General features: G+C 35.7%; 1 protein-coding gene across 20 annotated transcripts in view; it reads left to right on the forward strand.

The window, feature by feature from the left end:
- Positions 1-18,012, forward strand: part of KCNMA1 (potassium calcium-activated channel subfamily M alpha 1) — a 475,606-nt gene that overhangs the window by 378,288 nt on the left and 79,306 nt on the right. For 5 of the 20 annotated variants that reach the window (XM_050712034.1, XM_050712032.1, XM_050712033.1 and 2 more), the window contains one exon: positions 7,449-7,622. The exons of the other annotated variants lie outside the window; for them this stretch is intronic. In XM_050712034.1, the coding sequence (XP_050567991.1) occupies positions 7,449-7,622 (174 nt within the window). The remainder of the gene's footprint in view (positions 1-7,448; positions 7,623-18,012) is intronic. 20 annotated transcript variants of the gene reach the window in all.

The following is an 18,012-nucleotide window of genomic DNA, read 5'->3' on the forward strand; positions in this document are numbered from 1 at the left end:
TTTTTGTTGTCATTTCCCCTTTATCCCCATCTGCCTCCTCGCCTCCCCCTCCCCCCCAGGCATACAGTTGAAGGCACCATGATATATGGCAACTTTCAGTACAGCTGAGAACAGCTTCCACTTAGCAGCATGTTCACAACTATTAGGAATAATATCATTGTTTTGCTTTCAAAGTACTGTCAATCAGAAAAAAAAAATCAACAGGAATTAGTGATTTTTGGTGATCTTGAGATCCCTTTCACGGGATTGGATATTTTTTTTTAAGGTAAGTCTTTAGTGCAGTCTATTATTCAAGTAAGATGCCTTAGTTTTAGCTTTCAAATCACTAATCACTTTTGAAAATCTTAACTATGTTATCCATCTGTAAGCTACACAAATTGTTGCTCTTAAAAGTGCAGTCTAACCAAAACAAAGCATAAATTATGAAAACTCTTTCCCTACTGAATTAAGAAACTGTCAACTGCTCTGTCAACAGCTAATCTGTCAATGTGATTTTCAAAAGACATTGTGAACAATCACACATGCATATATATAGTCCTATATGATAAATATATATAAATTAGTGAACAACATAGCAATTAGAGACAGCTGAATGTGGAAAATGTGTAAGGTGAAAGGTTTTGTGTAAAAATATTGGCACATTCAGGTGAATTATATGTGAAAGAATATTTCTTTACATGGAAATCCGAATTATTGTGGCTTTAATTAATGCAGCTTCCTGTGACACTCAAAAATCACATTCTTTAATAATGCATCTGAGGTTGCACATCAATTCAGATGCTGTCTGAATGTTAGCTTGTGGTATTGTTGGGGTCTAAACGTGAGTCTGACCTACATAGCCAGTTGTCCAAACCTGTTAGGCCGAATATTAATAATTCAGGGCAGATCAGTACGTTTCCACAAGGCCAGGGATAATTAAAGTAACCTTGCTTTCCTTTTGCAGTTTCTGCCATCCCTCCTTCTCCTTACCCATCCCTATCCCTGAATAACATATGAATGCTGATGTCAAATTGTCCAGAGCAATGCTTGTGTGGAAATTTTATTCACAGATTGTTAATATATTTTCGGAATGCTTTCAATCTCTTTCCAATTCCATTTAACTGTAGTTTTTTCACAAGGGGCCAAATACACGTATATATTTAGATAAAATGAAGCCACGTTGGGATGAAAACTCTAAAGTGGATGACCTACTCCTCCTGTTTGTTTCATTCTGTGCAACAGCTGTGGTCTAATTCTGCATATATTTTTTCCAGTGACAGTGCTTGCTGTGAACCATGGGGGTTGAACCCCAGAGGGGACATATCATGTGTACATTGATGTGTTTGAAGGAATTTCTTGTAATCTATGACAATTGACAAACTTTTGATTTATTTTTCCTCTTGCTGCCTTGGAACACGGCCCCTACTATATTTTAACTGCACACTGATAGTGATCTATTGTGAGTAAAAATGGGTTCCCTGTAGCCCAGAGTGCGGTCCAACCTGTCTTTCTCTAGCAGAGAGTATTTTTGTTCAGTATTTCGGTTCTTTTCTTTATTTATGTTGCATGTAGCAGTGACGTCATACCCACAAGTTTCTCATCGTTTACACCCACGGAGATTAGGGTGACGTTGAAGAAAATACAGCAGTTTTCCCCTTTTCCACTTTTTTGTCCCTTTTTTCACAACCTTATCTTTTATCCCTATTTGAAAGTGAGATCTTGGCAGTGGCACTTCCTTGAAATGATTCTAGAGATCTCTCACGAATTTTCAGGGCTATTGGTTAGGCTGGGGTAATAGCACTATAGCACTGTTTGCCCAGTTAAGCTGAATTAATTGTCAGATAGATTTTTTTTTTTGTACTTTGTCTTTTCAATTGCATAGTTGACACAAGGGACAACACAACAGTCTTATACTGTCCTTATCTAACTCCCTTCTCCCCACTGACAAAAATAAGGGAGGTAGGAGGAAAGCCAGACAGTGAATTAATATGTTTAACTTTAATATATAAACCCACAACTATCCTCAACAGCAAACAAGGTACAGTGATTATTTTCCCCAACTATAACAGTTTTGCTTGTTGTGAAGATAATTACATGAGTAGAGAGCCACGCTGTTTTTTCAGGACCTAAACTGTAAAGTTTTATATTATTATTATATAGAATATGAAATTTATAGACCACTTCATGTCAAACTAAGTCATACCACTTCAAAATATACAGAATCTATGGAGGCTCTTGTCAGTCACTTTTAGTGTGCACAGTCATAATGATTTAAATACATAAAACATGGAAAGAATTAGTTCCCTAGGAATACAAACACTGCAAAAAATATATTGGTTAGAGGCAGTGTTGGCTTGATCTTTCAAACAGCAAGAGGGATCAAATATTTCATAGCTGCAATGAAGCATTACTGTACCAGGTTGAGGGTGCTAGTGATACTATACAACGACAGCTATTATAAATAAGTGAGGCTATGAGACTTTTTCACCATTTCACCATATATTATGAATTTGTTTTCTGATAACACTTCAGATTTTAATCCGGGTTGTGATATTTTTCCCCTCTCAGCTGTACACACTGTAGGGTCTTGAAAAGAATACAGGAAAAGTTGACACTCCTGGAGTTGCACAATACAGCGTTGGCCATCTTGTAATTATGATGGGCTTCATTATGATAATCATTAATCTTTTTTTATTTAATTGTGAATCGTGGTGCCATTTCTACAGTAAAGGATTGAGATCCCATTGTAATAGAAATTATTCATACATAGAACAGAAATTTCTCCAAGTATCTATTGCTAGCCAAGAGAATGACACAGCAGAAAAACAGGGAACTCAGAAAAGCAGATTGTCAGGACAGCATAATAAGAATCAATAAACCAAAAAGAAACAAATTGCTATGGATAAAATAATGCATCCAATTGACCTAGAGGCAAAACAATGGAAGTAACTTGGATTTATTTGTTGCAATATATTTATTTTAAATTTATTTCTATATTAAAGCCTTTCTGGACCAGATAAACTCAGATAAACTAGTTTAAATAATAATAAATAATCAATCAAAAAAGTTCTTCATGCTAGAAGAGTATTTAAAAAAAAAAAAAATGTTCACACATGTTTGGCTTATTTTTTTTTTTCTCCCAAATCCCCAATACCTTTGGTTTGCCTAGAAATGCAGCTAGCTTTGAGAGTACATTGGCTGAGAGTCTTTAAGGCAATGAAGCAAAGTTCATGAAGATAATTGAATATTAAAATGAATTGGTCTATAAATACAGCATTATTTCTTTTAGCTACTAAAATAGGGCAGAATGTCCACTGTTTCTACAATTTTGACAAAGAACAGCACCATATGAATTACAGCAAACAACTAACCAATTGCCTTTAATTAGAAAAATTGTAAGATTAGTGAACAAGCTGAGTAGGTGGTCTTGAAGTTATTCTGTAAAACTTAAATAGCGGAGAGAGAGCTTTGCCTGTTGTGGTAAGAGAAAAATTGTCACAGATTAAGATATATTGCTGTATTTTTCAGAAAACAAATTTTGCTGGGCAAAGTCCATTCAATATTTTAGTCTCATGTTAACCAACATCCCTAAAAGCGATTAAATCAGTCTGGTCTTCCTTTAACGCTGTTGTTATTTTGCTCTTAGTGTGGGTTATGAGAACTTGATGAATTGAAATGACACTGTATGCATTTCAATTCTTAAGTGTAGTGGGACCCTTTTTTAACCATTTGCTGGTCAAGCAAGCTACAGTTCAGATTCTTAACCAGCTGTTGTCTCATGGAGATCCACTAGGTGTCCTCGTAGATCTACTTTTTGTTATCGTTGAGGTCACAAGGAAAACTGCTGTAGTGATGGGTGGAATACTAGGATCGGGTAGCCTGTAAAGTTAAAAACAAAACAAAACAGAGGAGAGAAAAAATTTTTTAAAAAAACGCAAAGATGAAGGGATACTTTGTTCTGCCTTTTTTTTTTTTTTTTTTTTTAAAGGAGCTGTTCCATGACATCTTAGATAGAGAATAATCTGCAGCTTCCTTTGCTTATTTTTGCAGCTGGAAATATTTCCCATTACTGTTTGTGAACACTAAGTAACACTTCAGATCCAGATAATCTAGAAATTTTGACTGGACTTTTTTGAGTTTTTGACATGAGAAAGCAAGGTATTGCTAGAAGTGTAGACATCTAAGGCACATTCCTTCCTCATTAGAATGGAAGGCTATTGCCTTTTCAGAAAAACTGCAACAAAAAGTTTTCAAAGTATTTATTTGTTTTTATAAATAACTCAACAATTTTACTTTCCTTTTGCTCTTACCAAATCAGAAAATGTCTCTGGTTCATATATGCCTTGTTCTGTCAGTAAATTATTATATTAGTCTGATTTCTGTTTCCATGATTACTTCCCCTGATACTTTTACAAATGCTAGGGGATTGTTATCATACTAAATAGACGGATCTCTTCTTCCTTTTTATCCATTTATTGTTCAATTGGAAATAGAGAATTAACGTCCTTTATGTCCCAACTTAATTTTTTACTAACAAGTAACAGTTCTATTGAACATCCATAACATTTCTATGGATAAAAATGAGATTATTCTTATACAGGTACTACAGGTGTCAAATGAACTTAACACCCACCCATAGGCTGTTTTTAAGGTCCCCCTGTCTCTCTGATGATTCCCATTTTTTGTTAATGTTTATGGAAGTTTAGTAGGAAATGGTATGTTTGTGGCTTGTACCATTTGAAATCATTTCTGTCTTGTCTTTGATCTTGTCACTAGCCATCCCTAATAATAACCCATGTTTTGTTTTATTTAAAAGAAAATAAATATTGTATTTGGTATGAATGTAACAATGACTGTTTAAAAGGAATGAAGAGTAACGGCATGCTTTTTTTTTTTTTTTTTTTTTTTTTTACAAAATGTATTGCTCTGATATGCAGTTGCTTATATACTGATCAAAAGCCTTATAGCAAGTCATATCTGCTACTTACATTTTCAGGTTCAAGCCTGTTTCCTGCATGTTAATGATGTGAAATATTAAAATGATGCATGATCTCCAGAACAACTGATAATACTAGTTAAAAACAGTCCCTGAAAGGGCATTACTTTTGAGAAGCACCATGGATTCCTTCCCCAATTGAACAGAAGTGCTTAAATTCCCAACTTCATTGGTTTAAGTCTGATGAAAATGGTACAAAAAGTTTTCCTTCCCAACTGTGTTTGTCCTTAAGAATAATTTCTTTTAATTTTAATAAATATGTCCTATCCTATTATTGACTGTTGACAAGTAATGGCTACAATGACAAGTAATGGCTACAAGTAAATGAAAACCAGGGACTGTTACTAACCAATAACATAGCAGTTGAGACTTTCTGCGCAGTGTTTTGCTTACAGCATTTGATTAGAAAAAGTCTTTCAAAACAGCTGTAATTAAAACAAAATGGGCCTTATTTTTCCCTCACCTACTGCTAGCATGTCTCACAAATGCTCTTTATTTTTCTTTCATTTCCTTGAAGTGAAAATAATAAAATAGGCATAATGGAAACACTACCACGTTTTTGGTAACTTTTTTTCTCTGCCCAACTTTTCAATTTTAAAGAATATGTTGGGAAAAGTTAGAGAGAGGGAAACTATGAGAAAACAAATGCTGTTTTGAATTTTCTGTGTAGTTTGAATGTGTATGCATCAAAAGCTTCAGTGGAAACCTTCTAACTAAAAGCCAAGCTATGAGGAATGATGTACCATGCAATGAACAAGCCTGATGCTGCATGATGACTTTCTGAACAGCTCTAAGATAACTCTACTAGGATGCTGAAAGAACATGGCATAGAACATAGTGATGTGAGCAAAGTTTTAGAGGAATGGAGTCGCTGCTGAAGAGATCACTCATCCATCTCCCTCAATGCCTGTTTTCCACAAATCATAATGTTACCCTTGCTTGACAAATATACTGTATGGCAAGTCATCAAGGCCTTAGAACAGGACTTGACCCATTTGAGCAATTTCAATCCCTCTTCCTTGTTGACTGTAGCATTAAAAACTGGAAAAAGAAAAGAGAGAAATCATTAATAATTTAATGTTATTGCTATAATACAAAAATAACTAAATAAATAAATAAAAGAAAGGAAAAAAAGACATCCTAAACTGAAGGTACAGGCTAGAGAAACATTACCTTTTTCTTGCATTTGCTTTTAAGGTTTTGTTTTTGCCTGTTGGTGTTCTGTTTTGTTTTTAGTATAATTGAGTCAGTTCAATCTAAACCATTACCAAAAGTGTTGGTTCAGTGCAACATGTGAAACAATTTAAGTGGCCTTTGCAGTTCTTGAGAATTAAACTTACTTGTGATTGAGGTAACATACAAAATTGCATAATGGTAATTACATGTACATTTATAAAATAGGATGCTGTTATAAAATAGGATTCTAGAAATACATAACAATAAGACTGTCCTTCCCATGACTAAAGAACATAAATTTTCTATTCCAACCTGGCACTTCTTTTAGAATCAATGCCTAATTCTACATCCAGTTATTTGGTTCTTGATCTACCTTTCAATCCAGTTGCATTGTCCAGACTCAGTACTCCTCAGAGTAAAAATAGTGCCAGTGATTGGTTCAGCATGTCTCAGTGGACCAATGCTCTGTGTGCTTTTGGTGATGCCTTATTTGTGAACTGATTTTAATGTCAAGCATATTTGCCATTATTAGTTGTGTCTGTTATATCGGCAAATTTTGGTATTCTGTCAAGAGTTAATTTGAATTCCTGAAGATATAATGTAAATGAAGTCAATTTTTCAGAAAATTTTATGCACATCTTGTAAGTCTCCAGTAATATGTAATTTATTGCAATAAAGGAGTTCCCTGGCACAGTTTAATACAAAGCAATTATTAGCATATGTTTGAGGATAAATTTATTTATATATATGTGTGTATGTGTATACATGTATATGTGTGAGTGTGTGTATGTAAGAATATGTGTATGTGTGTTTTTGTCTGTGTATACATGCATACATATATATATATACACACATATATATAAAAGTTTTTAACTTTTACAGGAAGCAGAATAGATCAAAAACTTCTAGTGGATCAGCAGCTTTATATTTTCTTGTTGTTTTAGCCCTGTAGTATTAATTGTGCCAAGGGAAAAATATATTCTTAGGATTTTCTGCTTTTACCATGTTCTTTTTTGATCCAAACACTTGACTGTAATCAGTAATACTTCCCATATCTGCGGTCACCCTTTAAGACTGAAGAGAAATAAAGAACAATTTATCTTTTGCCCTACTTTTAATGTACAGCCAAAGTGTTATCAATAATCTCATGCTTTTTTTTTTCCTGGGTCAAGACTGTTAACATAAACTAAGGCCTGTATTAAATCCCTTAAATTACCTTCCAGCTGCCTTGTTATATATATAACCTTGCCATTAACCTGCTGCTCTTCCTCTCCTCCCATCCAACACATGGTTATAGCCAAGATGTCCATCTACAAGAGAATGAAACTGGCATGTTGTTTTGATTGCGGACGCTCTGAGCGTGACTGCTCTTGCATGTCAGGCAGTGTACATAGTAACATGGACACCCTTGAGAGAGCCTTCCCACTTTCTTCTGTCTCTGTTAATGATTGCTCCACCAGTTTACGTGCCTGTAAGTTTTAACACCAACACATGCTGTTCCATGTCTGTGGTGTCTGTGGTATCATCCCCGTCTTGTGTCGTACATTGTAGTTCTGTGAGTTTTACTGGGCTGATGCTTTTTAAAAATTCAAAACCAAATTTTAATACAGCTCTGTATTTATATTTCTGTTTCTATTTATTTTTAATACAAAAAATGGAATTCATTATTTTGCTTCGTGTGTTCTTTATGAAGCATGCTCTTGCAATAGCATGCAGGACCTTAGTAGTGCAGTTTGGTGACATTTTTATTTAATTCATACAATATAAATTGTCATTAATTAACCAGTATATGCTTTACTGGAGGAACAGATCTGTGTCTAAATCTGTGACTGGTGCTAAGTTTGCAGCTGTAATAGGGTTAGCAATAGAGTAGTATATAATAGGTAGTGAGTAAATATAAAGGATACAACTTAGTTGCTGAACTGCTTCTAGCATTTTGTTTTAGACTGCCATTCTGAAGCTGGCATTCTATTTTAGACTGCTACCATTGTCTTTAGTTTTGTTTGTAGTCTTTTATGATTAATATTGGAGGACCTTCCATCTTATACTGAAACTGCAGAAACCTTAATAAAATGAATGTACCTTTTGTAGTGCTTTTGTAGAAGGGCTAGCCTGATGGAAATTTTGTGATGCAAACTGTTTGAAATTAGCTGTGGAATATGCCTTGCAGGGCAGTACCATTCTGGAATATGCCCCCAAAGCTCTTTGAAAGGTCAGAGTTTGAGAAGAAGAGAGAGAAATTAGAACAGGTCTAAGTATCTATTAATTCTTTGGCTGAGTGGTAGGGATTCTAAAGCTTTCTAAAGCTTTCTTTATCAGTGTGAACTATTGAGGAAGACTGTTAAATAGTGAATTTTATTTTTATTTTTTTTACATATCCTCTACAGACATCCGTAACAGGCAAAACTGTATCTTGGGACAGGGATTCTTTTCCTTTCCCTATCCAAATAGCAAAGAAAAACTGACAAATTATTCAGATACATCTAGAAGGAATATTAGGAGTTTTGATCAGGAAACATGTCCGCTTTACATTACAAGTCATCATGAATAAAAATGCCTTCCACTACTAAGAATATAATGTAGTTGGTAGATTATGCATCTGGTTGCCTTTTGATGCCATATGTGTATTGCAGTACGTAGTCCATGTGGTGAATGACTTTTCTCTAGCTCTTTTGACATTTGAAATATTTTTCTAGATACAAATATGGAGTATATACCAATACTATGATTTTTGTTAGTATTTTTATATCTGAAGACTGTGTCAATTAAGTTGAATTTAATAGGATTTCTTAGAGATTTTGCCAGAAGTCTTCTCTTTGTTTATGTGTATAAGCACCCAGAATATCATTTTTATCTACTTGGTTGTAACTTGTACATCACCTCAGGGGAAAGACAGTTTTAGATATTATTCTAAGCTACAGGAGTTTTTATCCTTCAGAGAGTCCTGTATTAGAGTAAAACAGAACAAAATATTTTTGTTTGTTCAGAACAGTGACTGCAAAACCTTCCTGGACTGAGAGTTACTGCAGGCAGTGTTACCTCAATAACCTAACAGCCTCTGTAACACAATGTCTGCTATTGTTTACATTAATATGGACTAGCACAGAGATTAAGTGGTTAGGTCCCAGTATGGGTGCTAACAGCAAGCAGACAGGGCTAAATGAATATATCCCTTACAAATGGGTGAGATTTCTGCCATTAGCACTTGTTTGGCAAGGAAATAAAAAAACATAATTTGTAGGTTTATCATAGCTTTTGAGTTCACTTAGGACTATACAGAGGCAGAAAAATTAAACATTTTTGATTGTGTTGCCTGCTGAGCCAAAAATATCTACTGCATGGTTTTATTGCCACCAGAATCAGTATTGTTGGGAAACACATTAAATATATTTTGAAGGATAAGTGGTATTGACAGCTTTGAGGATTTTTAGCATCCTATCTTTCAAGGGGCTTTTCCCCCTTCATCACTCCATCAAATCAAAAGAGAACTCACTCCTCCTTGTGCGACTATTCACCCTTGACTGTTAATAATAACTATGAAAATCAATACCAATTCATACTCTTTACAAACCAGCAGAAGCCTTTCTTTTCCAGTTAAATATACATATATATATATATACACATGCAAAATTTCACTGGCACGGCTTCAATAGAAATCACTGTGTTTTCTTTTGCAGTGCACAGGGGTCGTATGATGCCCATCTTGACAGAGCTAGTTAACTCAAAGAATAGTGGTGAGAGTCAGCTTTTCATTAAATATGAGCAGATGTGAAATGTAGAGTGTTTGACAATTAGAAATGGCAGCAGCAGGGCCCCATAATCAAAGTGAGGTCAGATTGGTGGATCAGATTACCTCTCTTACATTCTTTAGTTGTTCTGAAAATCATTTTAAATTAGTGTCAGTGGAGCTGTGATGGGTTTTGCCCTTTGTCTTTTATGCTAGGACTGTATTGTTTCCCCAGACACTCATTAAAGGTCATTATACTATTACAGGGCTTGCTTTGGTCGTGGTGCCTCAGTTGGGTTGGTTTGCTTCTACAATTGCTTAATGCATTTCTTTCTTTCTCTCTCTCTCTCTCTCTCTTTTTTTTTTTCCCTTTTCCTTTTGGTTACAAAAGCAGGCTTTTCTTTTTTTAAGGTAGATAAAATCACAGACCAAACTTCTTGAAAAAATAAGTATTTTTTGCAAGAATCGATGCTGTTTGTAAGAATCTGATGTCAGGTAGAAGATATCAATTTACGTATTTAATGATGTATGCAGGATTTAGTGTGTTAATTGTATAATACGTAGAGAAAGTAACACTTGCAGTATATTTTCCACTCTGAATGATTTTCTCTGCTATAATATTGTCTGTACTTTCAGTGAATGAAAAACCTATTATGGTTAAATATAATTACATTAAAATAGCTTTTGAGTTCATAGGCAGCTGTTTGGGGAAAAAAAAAAAACACAAATAGAGATGATCGTTCTAAACATAAGGAAATAGTTTTGTGTGTGTCTACAGATATTTTCAGGTTTATCTGCTTTTGGTAGATTGCTGCATGAACAGTGGTCAAATGGTCCCAAGTAATTTTTTTGGTAATGTAGATTCGGCCAGGGAGGTGATCATCCCCTTGTACTCTGCTCTGGTGAGGCCGTACCTCGAGCACTGTGTTCAGTTTTGGGCCCCTCACTACAAGAAGGACATCGAGGCCCTGGAGCATGTCCAGAGAGGGGGTTATGAAGCTGGTGAAGGGTTTGGAACACAAGTCCTATGAGGAGCGCCTGAGGGAACTGCTGGGGTTGTTTAGTCTGGAGAAGAGGAGGCTCAGGGCAGGCCTCACTGCTCTCTACAACTACCTGAGAGGAAGTTGTGGGGAGCTGGGGGTTGGCCTCTTCTCACAGGTAACTAGTGATAGGCCTAGAGGGAGTGGCCTCAAGTTGCTCCAGGGGAGGTTTAGGTTGGAAATTAGGAGACATTTCTTCTCAGAAAAAGCAGTCAGGCAGTGGAACAGGTTGCCCAGGGAGCTGGTGGAGTCACCATCCCTGGGGGTGTTTAAGCAAAGGCTGGACGTGGTGCTTAGGGACGTGGTTTAATGGGTGACATTGGTAGTAGGGCGGTGGTTGGACCAGATGATCTTGGAGGTCTTTTCCAGCCTTAATGATTGTATGATTCATGCAAATTAGAGTGAAGAGAGGCACTCAGCAACTGAAAAAATTGAGGTGGCCTATACAGTGAAATTATTTTACTAGTAAGTGTGATGTTTCTGTTTAGGAATGTGCCAAATCCTGGGGAGCGCTATTCAAATGATTAATTGATGCAGACAGAATCTTAACCTGAAACATTTAATTTCTGTTTTCTGTGTTTCATATGGCTGCTGCTTCTCTAGAAGATCAGAAGTTCAGGTTCCAAAAGGAAACCTTATCTAAACTTGTCAAGATTTTATGCCATGCCTACTGTAGTGGGAACTTAAACTTCCCTGTGCTCTGAGGGAAGGACATTCTTGATACTAGGCCTAGAAATATGTTATTCAGTTTGTGAGAAAACACAGATTGACGTGCTCTGGTATCTCTGAGAAGCATTACAAGAGGACTCTGACTTTGGTGAATATCAGGGATCTCTAGAGCAAAAGACAAGACTGATTTTCACTGTACTTTTAATTCATGGTTCAGCCCAAGCTCCCATTCATCTTGTTTAGAAAGAAAGACTGTGTTAAGACAAGTTCTAGATACAAAAGTGAAAGCTTAATTTTTGAAAGTGGCCAAAGTATGTATCTACCTTTGAGCTAAGCATGGTTGAGAAGCATCTATTCCACCTGCTCTTCTAGTGCCATCACGTGGTTTATACAGAACAGTCAAGTTAGCTGTTGAGTCTTTCTCAAAGGCCTTAAAATCATTTTCTACAAGAGTGGAGCAGTGTTCTGGGTAGCATAAGCCAAGGTTGGTATATTGTGATGAACCTAGGTCTTGTGGCCACAGAAGGGATGGAGACTCTGTTAGATATAACCTACTGAGCCCTCTGAGGTCACACTGTCTACTCTGTCATGCACAGACAGGACAAAAAGTGTGCCAATAGCACACTTTTAGTGTTTTGAGGATGAAGAAATGGAAGGAATAAACAACTGATCAGGTCTGCTGGGAAAGGAGACAGATGTTGCCCATCAGGGCAGCATTCTAAGGTTGTAAACAAGTATTTAGAAACCGATTATGTTTTTACAGCTTACTTTTCTGGGAAAAAAAAAAAAAACCTACCTCTGTATACTGGAGAACAATGGCGTTATTTTGTATAACCTCTACACAAATGATGTAGTGATTTTTTTTTAACGAGAGTAGTGAAAATTGACAATTAGAATAAGATATAGTGCCAAATAAATTCATATTAATTCAAAACCACATATGAAGTAAATCATACAGTGCTATTTATAATCATCTAATAATTTTGAAGTAAGCCTGTGAACCGTGCTGTGGGGAATAGATGGATTTACGTAAACCTAGTTGCAAAAAATTTTCTTTCTTTCAGAGTGACAGATTTTTACTTCAGTTACATCAGTTCCCACAGAAGTCAATAAAATTACTTGGATCCAGGGTTGTGTCCCTGAGAATTGTCATGGCCATAACATTTCCTCTAAATACCTCTACAAGTCTGCCTGTGTGTCTTTTAGAAGTACCAAAAATAATGTAAAAACGAACAGCTGTGTATGTTTTAGAGAACATTCATTTTTACAGAGACAAAGTATTCTAGATAACTCAGTTTAGATAGTAGTCCACTACAGGAGAAGAAAAGTCAGGTGTATCAGTATAGCATCTAAATGTAGTCTATGTTGCTATTGGATAATGAAGAAAACCAACTAATCTTCATTAGCCTTCTTCTCAGAATGAACTACCATGAAGAAAGCTGCTGTTAACAAAACTATGTAATGGGGTCCTGAAGCATATAAAACTAGGCAGTGGAACAATTGGGAAAGAAAATACAAAAGTGGGAGATTCCCGTGCTGTTCTGTGGAGGTTCTTACGGTGTAGACACTGATATGAAGTCAGTGCTCGTATGTGCAAGAGTTTGGCCATATTTGCAGCCAGCTCTGTAGCCTGTGGTATTGGCAAATCACAAGTCTCGTGTATTGCTTTATGTGTATGAATGCGCTGGAACTTTTATATTATCTTTTCAGACACTGAATAGAAGATGTTAATATAAGAGGGGGAAAAGTAGCATGAAATAATGTATTTTAAGATAGGTGACTTCAAGTACGTAGGTAGGTCTAACAGTCAAAAAATTAATTCCTTTTATTATTGTATATTTTAATAGAACCTGAGTGCTGCTAAATTATTTATTTTTCTTTGGGATATAATACAAGCATATAGATTAATATAGAGATGTAGAAATGCAAGAGTAGAAAAAAAAATAACCCCCCCCCAAGCTGTTCCTTGTCAAGCAGTAGAATGGTAGAAATCAGACAATCTGACTTGTTACCCATGACCAGAAAATATAAATAATGAAGCACACGCCTTTTCAGATGACTTTTTTGATGTGGTATATACTGCTAGGCTGATAGGAGGGTGTTCTGCCCAATTTGTTATGTCTGTAACAAGGAGGTGAAATCTCACGTCACTATGGAGGCCCTGCTAAGTTTAGCAACAAATCTTTTGAAGAATTGGGAAGGTGGAGAAGGGAGAGATCAAGAAGTCTAGATTTAATTCCTTCAGGCCTTTATATTGAGTAGTGATTCTTACTAGGGTCACAGGGAAGAGACTACTGAGTGGCTTGCTTTGATAGGGACAAGCTAGAAAAAAATGCTGTCAGCATCCTGTGGAGTGAATTAAACAGAGGGTCTTATGCAAGGTGACATGGAAATTATGTTTGCATTTTTAGTTCCTGAGTGTGGCTGGTTGTCATGAAACTCATCACGACAGTTTCTTACCACCAGGCAGCAGATTCTTCCTGTTACCTCCTTGGTGTGGGACAGATGCTAGCCGGTTAGCTCTCTCTCTCTACTCTTTCTGAGCTATTTCAAGCGACAGATGCCAGAGCTGGCTTGGTTTCAGCTTGAGCATTTCTGTCATAGCCCTGCCTTGAGCTCAAATTCTGACCTTTACTATATGAAATAAAGTACTTATGAACAAACAGTGGCTTGATCCAGAGCAAGCTTGGAGCAAATGTCAAATGTCAAGTCAGTCTCCTGCCTCCTTATTCCACCTGCATTAGGAACCTAGATTAGACCCTAGACTACCACACCAACTGCCTTAGGCTTTATGGGTCTGGAGAGACATAAGTTATTAACAAAGAGTTATTAAAATTTTATCAGTTTTATAATGCAATGTAAATGCCTTCCATGAATCTACATTGTATTCATTATCATTTAAAACGTTAATTAAGTCAAAGTTGCATTTAATTTAGTTTTAAATGTGCCTTTGGGAGGAAGCTTTTAGAAACAGCTGCAGGATTGAGAAGCTCATTGATGCTGGGAAGATGTTAGTACCACTTTTCAGGATAGGTCCCCCAAGCTGATTGCCATTTTGAGTCTGAGCTAATTTATGTTGATGTTATTGGGCAAGGTCTCAAATTAATATTGAACCAATAACAGTAGAAAGCTATCAGCTCATGCTAATCATAGATATACTTTAATGCATAATTTGTGTTCTTTTCAAATGGCTTCCAAACTAATATGAACAGTTGATCTGTAAAGCCTGTACTTCTCATACTCTTGTATTTATTACACACACATATATATATTTTCATTTGATGTCTTTATTGGTTGGATCCCTTTGTAATTCAGAGAAAAAAGTTGTTCCCTGACCTGGAATATTGTCCATCATGTTCATAGAAAAAGAAGTTCTCTCTGGGCTAGGTCTTCCATATTTCATTTGATCTAAAGTTATTGTAATGTACACAAGGAGGTGCTTATTGAAATATACAACAGACTATGATATAATATTGACATCTAAAATGGAATACAGCTTATTAGGAAAAAAAATAGACTAACTCCCCTCCAAACCCAGTTAAAATGTGCTTGCATTATATATCAGATTGTTAATGTTTCTGATGATGTAAAAACAAGAGAAAAAAAAAAAGAAAGAAAAAAAAAAGCACAGCGTTTCCATCATCTGATAATTCAATATATTTTAGATATATTTTTTAATGAGGTTAGTAGTCACATTAGCTATAGTGTGTCCATTCATTCACATACTATGTGATTCAGTAAGTGCTAGAATTGGAGCCAGAAGGAGCCAACATAATGCTTTCCTGAGCTAGGAGAGTCCATTGAATTAAAACAAAAGATCTTTGGATTCTATCAAGTCCAGTGTAGGTTCAGCAGAGTTGTCCCTGGGAGCCAGAGGCAACTTGCAAGACAATTTTTTTCTGGGTCATCATATTTTCTACTGAGCTCCTAGAACCTTTCCAGGTATTTGTGTATGCCAATACACATAGCTCATGATTTTTGTCTGTGTGTCTCCTAAAAAGAGATTTTTGTCCTGTAACTTCATGTGGGGTACTTGAAGTACCCCAAAACCAGCACCCATACTATATGATCACTTTGTCAGAGTTTATAGTAGAGGGGTGGTAGCTGAACAGAAAAGGAAGAATTTTAATTATTTAACAACAAAAAACATAGATTTTGTTTAGTATATAATTTCTTAAGTATGTTGACAACGTACTTTAGGTTAAATTTCAGTTGTACTTTTACTGTTTGTGAAACTATTTACCAGCTTCTGTTAGCTGACCTTTTTATAACACACTGATATAGCTTTCATTGTGATATTTTATATATTATTTAATACTGTATTGTTGTGATTCACTTTTTATCAGTGACTTTAGGAAACATAATGTATGCTACTTCAGACATATATGCTTCACTGATACAAATCAGGTCTTGTTAGTACAGTACAATTCTGAAAAGGAAGGATGGAAAAAGCATTAATAAAGTGTAAGATGTGGCTAGTGACATCTAGTTAAAAATTCCTGCAGACATTTTGGTTTGAATAGAAATTTTAGCCAGGCAAAAATGAAACAGAAATGGCACAAGACAGAGATACTTACCTTGACTGAGCCACTGACTTATTATGTGACTTCTGTTCCTTTTCCATATATTGTATTATATTTTGTGATGGGAAGTGCTCTGAGATCCTTAGGTTTTGAAGTACCGAATATAAGCTGAATAGGCATCCTTTTGACATAGTGATTCCCTACGCAGGCCAATTTTCATGTATTCTGATCTTTGCTGAAGGAAGTCATAGATACACCATGAGGAGGAGAGGAAAGTGAAAGGGGATACTAAGAGGGCTTGAATAAATTCTGTTTATCTGCATCAATAGGGATGAATCTCTTTTTAGATTTCTGGGGGAAAAAAAAATCATCTACAGTTTTTAGCAGCTTCTGAACTTTAATTGGAATGCAGACCTTATTCACTGTGAGGAACTGCTGAGTGAAATCAAAAAAATACCAAACCCACCCACATTATAGAATCTCTGATCTTTGTCATGCAATCTTCTTCATTTGTTCTTGCATAAAAGGTTTTATTTGCACTGAACATCCCACTATCTCTATTCTCATTTTCCTGATATTATCTTCACTCTCCAACTCTAATGGTACATGTTGTTTGACAGCATTACAGTATGGAGAGAGAGTGTACATCACAATAGCTTTGCTATGGAGGAAGAGTGACAACAAGAAATGGAGATGTTGTTCTTGAGCAAATTTTTGCCTGAATGGACTAGCAGGTGTGCCATCTAGCATTGTAGAAGGTTTATTTTTATAACTAGCCTCTTTTCTATAGTAGTTATTGATCCTATAGAAGACATATTGCTTGGATTTGCAGTAATGATAGCAGTTGTGACATAGGGGCAGCAACTTAGAAGTCAGGATAAACATTTGGGTGATAAAGTTCCATCAGCTACTAAAATCAAGATTCTTTTTAGCAAAGAATAAAAGCAACTGCATTTGAGGCTAATGTAGAGATGATGCTTATTCTTGTTCCGTGAGTAACACGAGGAATAATCCACAGTTGCACACTGATATGTTCCATTACCAATGCCATTTGCCAAGTATTTTTTTTATTCATTATTTATCTCTATTGAATTATTTCTGATTTACCAAAACATGCTAGAGGACTGTCCAACTCTCAGTGATCAGCTGTTCATAAGATGGGTGGCAGTGAAGAAGTGATACAATATTTATTTAGAATCATGAGTGTGAAAATGAATATACTTTACATGATGAGGCAGCAGAAGGGTGGAAAGAAGTGAGATACACTGTTGAGTAGAACAGGATGTACTTTTTTGTCTTCCAAAATGTAGTGTCCTTTATAACATATTTAAAACATTTCTGAAATTTTCAGATGTCATACTAATATTTCTATCCAGTAATGGAATCAGACTCATAGCCATTCTTGCACCTTGTCCTTTTTTTTAATTTTCTTTCTTTTTTTTTTTTGTGTCATGAAATACTGCTTTTTTACTTGGTTGTGAGATAGGCCTATAAGCTTTGTAATGACAGGGGAAGCAACAAAATACCAAAATACACTTTGCCAATTCTTGGATACTAAGAACTGCTTTTGATTTTCAGAGAAAATATCTAGTCTATTGTGTGGGGTTGCACAGTTTCTTAGTATTATCTGAATTTAATTTTAGTTGTTGATAAATTGTATTTTTTTTAAGTAGGCATGGAAATGTTGTTTTTGATGCATTTTGCACACAGAAAAATCTGCAGCAATTTAAATCGGTTTTCATTTGGTAAAGATCCAAGTTTTTCCAGACTTCTTAAAAGCTGGATTTTTTGCTTGTGTTCCACACAAAAAATGTCTAAGGGAAGATGAATATATGTACTGAAACATTTCATTGAATATATTTTGATTGTTATCAGTCAAGAGTCTTCACTGTCCTGAGTAAC

The sequence above is a fragment of the Cygnus atratus genome, chromosome 7 (assembly GCF_013377495.2).
Source record: "Cygnus atratus isolate AKBS03 ecotype Queensland, Australia chromosome 7, CAtr_DNAZoo_HiC_assembly, whole genome shotgun sequence".
Lineage (NCBI taxonomy): Eukaryota > Metazoa > Chordata > Aves > Anseriformes > Anatidae > Cygnus > Cygnus atratus.